The sequence below is a fragment of the Cephus cinctus genome, unplaced genomic scaffold (genome assembly GCF_000341935.2).
Source record: "Cephus cinctus unplaced genomic scaffold, Ccin1 Ccin1_scaffold0640, whole genome shotgun sequence".
NCBI lineage: Eukaryota > Metazoa > Arthropoda > Insecta > Hymenoptera > Cephidae > Cephus > Cephus cinctus.
The window spans coordinates 1-7,274 of record NW_014333279.1 but is presented as its reverse complement, the minus strand read 5'-3'; the positions used below and the strand labels follow the sequence as shown (position 1 = coordinate 7,274).

Here is a 7,274-nt window from a genome sequence, read left to right as displayed (position 1 = left end):
GAATCTCTTCTTCACGCGCTTTGTCTTCGCGTGAAGGATAGCACCCCCTCCCTTTAGGCTAATGGGCGGCGATTCGCCCTGCGGACGAATCCTTCAACCCAGCGTGTTCGCCATGCGCCAGTTTCGAATTTGTCATTGCGACAATTAATAATTTTCATCTCTTGTGGACAATTTGTACAGCTCGGTCCTACGAAGAGTAACATTCGTTCTTGCGCGAGGGTGCACCAGGCGTCCCTGGATTCCCAACTCGCGGAAATATAATTATGCGCAAACTGACAATGGGCGCTATGCCATAGGGGTCGGTAGTGGTGCTCAGTCGGGTGGCGCTGTGTACGCCGCTTCCAGTCGTCGTGGTTGAGTACCAGCAGAGTAGAGCGCGTGGCCAGTAGAGCTGCTGTCCGCAGATAGCGCGAGTGTCGACCCTCGCGCGTCGCAGCTCCCTTCCTCCAGGGACTCCAGCTGGCTCCCTCTCTCTCGTTCACCGCGTCTTCACGGGCACGGCGAGCGAGCACCTATTCGAACTCCGGCAGAGTACACGCAAAACAAAAGAAAATAATAAAGTAATCTATCGAAATTTCAATTAGGCCCTTGCGGTCGGTGGATCCTGCCTGGACTTTGCAATGGCCTTTCGGCACGTATCGCGTTTCGGCGTGATTTTCCGCCGAGGACAAGACGGGTGAAATCCACCACGTCACAATATATAACAGGTACTAAGGCACCTCATTATTAAATTAATCAATGAGGTTTATTCATAAACGAAACATGAGTACGTGAATTCATCAGGAGCCTCGAGATTTCTCAGTGGTGTCATAAGAAAAGGTAAACATGGATATCCTGAATCTCCGACGAACATTCCATCGAATTCTCCTTTCATGCATCGCATATATAATCGAGAGTTTCGGAATATTCGACTGTCATGTGCACTGCTAGGCCATTCTGGTACAATCTCCAAAAATTCCATTCAAGGACCAACGACAGCCTGTTTTTCAAATGTTTACTTTACCAGACATTAAAGATAAAATTGAATTACAATACATACTTGTACATTGAGCAAAAAGTATCCTTTTCTGTTTCGATAAATTTCTTCCATATTTTGGAATTTTGTTGATGTTAATCTTATGTGAGTGCAATCAATAGCTCCGTCCACACCTGGTAAATCAATAGTTCCATTTCCTTTTGCAAGATTATTCAATCACCGCTGATTTTCAATACGTGCTTCTGGATCTTTTGGCGTTTTTATGTAGTCATTGATCAAACTGGCAAGCAGTAAACTGACACGAAGAACTACTCGTGATATAGTTGTTTGTGGGACGGTCATTGTATCACTAAGAAGAAGCTATAAGTATTACAAATAAAATTATATTTTGTCGTTGAAATTATAATAGAAAATATAATGGAATTAGTAAATACAAGTCTTCTCACAAAAAAAAAGCATGGTGAAACAATTTTGCTATATGTACTTGTCTACTCTTGATATCATATTCTACTTGCTCGACGTACCTAAAAACTTGCCGTAGCGTAATATCGCAAACAGATTAATAGCTGCATCACAGGTGAAATAGGTAAACCACTATTATTAATTCTTGCAAGTCCTTCTTCTATTTTCGGTAATACTCTATACAAAATGGAATCCTTTCTAAAACGATAGCGTCTCTTGAATTCTTAGTCATTATACAGTTTAAAAAGATTTTGCTCATCACGAATATCAATATCGCTGTCATCATCTTCAATATCAATCAAATCAACCAACTCCATCATCACTTGCACGTTCTTAAGCTGTCTGTGATGTCGACTTAAAAACGTAACCTCGAATTCCACAAATAACAAGCCGTTTTAGACGAATAAGATCTTATTTGACTATGAATTCATGACGTCTTAAGCCTTTCTTAAGAAGTAACTGTGAAACTATTTCAATAAGAATTGCTTCATTAAGCAAAAACTTAAGTCTATGCTTAAGACAATGCTTCAGTCGCGACTGTAAATGTGAATGCCAACGTAAGCTTGTCTTCGAGGCAAGCTGATAAATAAGATGCGACTGTCGATACCGGCTTCAGACAGAACCAGGATTAGGCACGATAAAGGGTAATTGTATTACAATAATAATAAAACGTTCTTCCCGGTTAACTTTCCTCACTTACTATAATTCGCGTATCTATTGGGTGTCTATGGGGTCTATCAAAAACGATCTCTTTCAGGTGTCGGGAACGGCTAATTATTCTCAGGATCTTCCAATTTTGCTTGCGAGTTGCAGTGGCCACCTAGTGGCGCGGCAGCAAACTTGTGGTCACTCGTATACTCCTGTTTTGTTTAGGGACTCTTGGCATACAATGATCATATTAATTCACTTGTAATGTGATTTTTAGTCCTAAAATGAAATATTAATATACCGAGTATAAAAATTAAATATCAGGTATATAAATTTTTGTTTACATTTTCTAATTTTTCTATACGAACTAGTAAATTAACCATTCATTGTATATTTTTTTATGTAACTCATGCATGAAAAACGCTACTTTACGTGTCTCCAAAGTGTGGCGAAAGTGGCGCTTTATAACTAAGGATACGCACTCGCACTAGTGCGAGAAGAAAGCACTAGTGCGATAATGTAAAATTGGGCCGATTTGCGCATGCGCAGCATTTTTATCGTATCCATAGATATAAAGCGCCACTTTCGCCACACTTCGGAGGCACGAAAAGTAGTGTTTTTCATGCATGAGTTACATAAAGTACTATTCTTTGTTAACCGGTAAAAGATTTACAGAACCCCCGAAGGAAGTAGCTAGAGCCTTAATCAGAAAGTGCGTTTTTATAATTCAAATTGCAACCGGGATGTGCCGCACCGCGATACTTTCCTGTAAAGTGACAATGATCGTGATGCTTGACATCTTGCAATGTGAATGGTTTCTCACAAATGTGACAGATCTTTGCGAAATAAAATTGTTGCGTCTGTTCAAGACTCAGTGGTTCCATGGGTACAATACGTTTATGATAAATTTCTAAAGATCGTGCTAATTCCTGCAGTTCATCCATAAACCACTCGATACAATTATTTCCACGATTAATTTTGCATTTGGATAAAGACTCGTCGAAGGCGCACTTGAGGTAATATGGGATACTGTGTGGAACATGATTTTGGTGCAGTATCGTGTTTGATGCTTTGGACGCATTTACAACTGGTTTCAACATACATTCGATATCAGCATAAATGACGAACGGTACACTTTTCTGATACTTGTAATTTTTGAACTTCAGCAATTTTTCCTTATCATTTGGCAAAAACGCTCTACACTTATTTATATTCCTACAATCGAGTTTATGTTTTTCGAAAGAGTTTTCAGTTTGAAAATGGCACAAGCATCTATCGCACAGTCTAATATGACCGTTATGTTTTGAAATTTGAGAATTTAGCAGTCGAGATAAATTTCGCATCTAAGGAAAATGGTAAATTACACTTTTTGACAAAAATTCCATGTTCAAATCATCATCATCATCACTTTCCACGTCATTTTCACTTTCCACCATCAGAAGGTGAATTGGAGATTTATTTGATCTGAGTGATACTATCTTATTACCACCCTATTTCGCGTTCTATACCGTAATCGTTAATCACTAAATCATTAATTGCTTCAAATTTTGGAATGTCCTTCAAGCCAATAGGAAAATTTATACCTTCGTATTTTAGTACTGAGCTGAAATGTGGGTACGAACTGATCCTGTCTACATGATCTTCTGCTGAATGAAGAGCTGCCATAACGGACCAGAGAAAACAATACGGATCGTTATTTATAATATTCACCACTGGCTTTTTGTTCGGCACGTTCTTAGGCAACTCGATGAATGTTGACAGACCACCATGTATCGGTATATATCTGTTGATATTTACCGCCAAGTTTATTATTTCCATTAACGACCAGCCCGATTCTTTTTCTTGGAAGTCTTCGATTTTAGTTAATAATTTTTCCGGTACGTTGACATTGAACCAGTCACTGATCTCCGTGAATGATAGAATTACTTTGTTTTTCGTATTAAAGAACTTTAGGTCCTCAATAAGCTCACCGCCTTTCATAGTCTCGAATTTACAGGACAAAACGATGTTCATCTTCATATTTCCATCTTTTCGGAGCGCATTTTTTACTCTAACAGCGAACAGTTTTCTTGAATCTTCCAGAAAACGCTTCAAGTCCTTGTGTCGCAAATTTGCTATCACTCCCGTTCTTATTCTTCACTTGTAGGCTGATTCCAAGTCATCCCAACGTACTCTGTCACTTCTTCTCTCTCTCACAGTTCCTTCACCCCTTTTTTGAAGGTGCTATTTAAATTTTTCGTTCAACGATTTTAGTATTCCAATGATTGTCAAGATTTTGGTTTTCTCCCCATTCGTAAACGCAACGTTTCTCAGAATTATGTTCAGAAGTCGAATATTTTGAGTACCAAACTTTGTCCACTTTGTAATTTCCACAATCGATGATTCTTTCTTAAGCAATTTACATGCTTCTTCCATAATCTTAATCAATTTCTTACACTTTGCAGAATCCATTTTTCCCTCGTTAAAAACGTTTACAATAAAGTACACTCGATGAGGTTTGAACGTCAATGGTTGCTCTCCATGACGAGCGGTCATACGTATAAGTCTAATGCATGACCTCCCCTCATCATTACCTATTTTAGGTGTAATAATAATATTAAAAGCGGTGCGAAAACTTGTGCATTAAAATCGACACGGTTCTAATTGTCTATCTCTTCATGTGTGTGTCATTCCAAGAAGATTATTCAGCTCGGCGGTGATATAAACAAATCGTCGGTAGCTCCTAACCATCAAAGACACATGCCGAACACCTCATCTAGCCTTCGAGTAACTCTATATTTTCGACTCCTCAAACCCGTTGACCATCTCGCCGGAGGTAATGTTGATGATATGTAGGAGGACTTGACGCGTTATTCACTAGCCTAAACATTGGCACTCTATAAGAAGTATGGTGAGATTGCAGTTCACTTGACATTTTACTACCATTGGAGTACGAAGTGCGGACAGTCAGTCGATCAAGTGCAACATGGGTACACACAATTTTTACGTGAGTTCACTTTATCTTGGATATTGCATAAGTGAAGTGCAAATTTAAATTGGTTGAAATATATTAACGTGAACATAAATTAAAAAATTGATTATCAATTAATTATAAAATGGAGTATAGACGAGGAACAGGAATTAGAAACATTACAATTTTCGTCCCAATTGAATGGATACAAAGGGCTCCCGACGCTGCAATTAAGGAGGCTGTAGCCGTAGGGCTACTAATGTACCGGCCTGAGATTGATAACAACAACACTGTGTTTGCAGAATTAGTGGGAGTTAAAACTAAACTCGTTGTGATAAATAACAACAAGTATTGGTTCCTCCGATTAAGTCAGGTGAATGGTACGTATAAGAAAACATTTGTTTCCATCTCATTTCAAAAGTATTAGAAAAATCAATCAATCAAAAATCAGTTTAATTGGAAAACGAATTCGTGACTATCATCATCTTCTCAACGATCAGAATGTATTCATATTATAAAATTTTAATGTAATAAATATATAAAATTAGTATTCTCGAAGTAATATTTTATATTTCTACTGAATTAAGCAAATATAAGCGGCCTGTTCCCAGCAGTACCTCCTATTGTAAACCTTTTCTATATAAATAACGTTACAGTTGTATTATACTATCGTTCCAAGAGCGATAATCAACGAAAAAGGTATGTGCGAGGTAACCACAAACGGGACAATCACAGGGAGCAGAACGCGAGCGGGCTACAAGAGAAAGAGAGCAGTTTCGAAGAGATCGGTATCATGAGTGGCTGCGTATTTCAGATCTCCCTGATTCTGAAAGGCATCATCGCATGACATTCGCAAACAATTATTCGTTCGAAAACTCAGCGACACATGGAAATCCTACTAGATCGGATCAGGGTAACACTGCGAGAGGTTCTTCAGGAAACTCATCTTCCGGTGAACGTCAGCCTGAGAATTCAAGGGCAAAAGGAGAAAATCAAACGAACAAATAGAAATTATTGTTATTGTGAATGAGGATGACTATGATGAGTGAAAATATATACCGTTTTAAATGAATTTCTCCATTTTTTGAGTGATTCTTAGATTCCACCCACACAATTCCTAAAATCTGCCGTAAAATCCCTGATACCTGCCGTGATATTTCTGAAATCTCCCGTAAAATTCCTGACACCTGACGTAAAACTAGGGCCCCGTTCCGATGACGTCAGCCGATGAAGGGGTCGACGCCGTCGACTCCTGCGCGCGTAGCACCCTCTTCAAACAAAATTCCGGAGCCGTTGGTAAGAAGAAATCTTTCATAGGGGGCCCAATCGCCCTAACTTACCATCCAGAGGGGGCGCCAACGTCGCTAACTTAGCACAGATGAGAACCCACAGGTCGGTAATATGTCGGTGCAGGAATCTTGGTCCAGAACTCTCCTTGTATGACTACTGGCGTCAAGAGAAACGTAGGCACCTACGAACTCTGAGTTTTCTTCCCTCGCTTTTGTTTCTCGATGACTTTGGGCAGGATGACGTCAGCCGAAGACATGCCTATTGGAAACAAGCAATAAGAAACAAGCCACCGAGAAACAAAAGCGAGGGAAGAAAACTCAGAGTTCGTAGGTGCCTACGTTTCTCTTGACGCCAGTAGTCATACAAGGAGAGTTCTGGACCAAGATTCAGAAACGTAGGCACCTACGAACTCTGAGTTTTCTTCCCTCGCTTTTGTTTCTCGGTGGCTTGTTTCTTATTGCTTGTTTCCAATAGGCATGTCTTCGGCTGACGTCATCCTGCCCAAAGTCATCGAGAAACAAAAGCGAGGGAAGAAAACTCAGAGTTCGTAGGTGCCTACGTTTCTTTTGATGCTTCGCTTTGATTGGTTAACTTTGACCTGCTCCTATTTAAAAACTATGACCTTCCGGAGAAAAGGAAGGTCATTTTCGTGATCAGTGGTGTCTCCCGAACAACGCCATATCCCGTTGTTCAGGAACACCCTGTATACATTGTCACGTGGCATTTCGATGCACGTCAGTAGTTATAAGCCACTTCTGGCCGTCACAACAAACCCCCACCACTGTCCCGATGAATCATAGAGCGCATCGCGCTGTGTCCCCCCGCGCTGCACTATGGCGCCACCCCCCTCGCCTATGTGACCAGCTCTCCCCTCCCCCCGTGACACCGTGGTGGATCCTCCACCACGCGGCCCTGGTCCTAAGGCCCGAAACCACCCAGTAGCAGCGT

General features: G+C 40.4%; 1 protein-coding gene across 1 annotated transcript; it reads right to left on the bottom strand.

Moving 5' to 3' along the window:
- Positions 1-745: 745 nt before the first annotated feature.
- Positions 746-1,755, bottom strand: LOC112494589 (putative nuclease HARBI1). Its single transcript, XM_025086688.1, is given in 4 exon segments — positions 746-979; positions 1,040-1,313; positions 1,502-1,636; positions 1,751-1,755. Coding segments are annotated over 4 exon segments (648 nt in total).
- Positions 1,756-7,274: the final 5,519 nt, after the last annotated feature.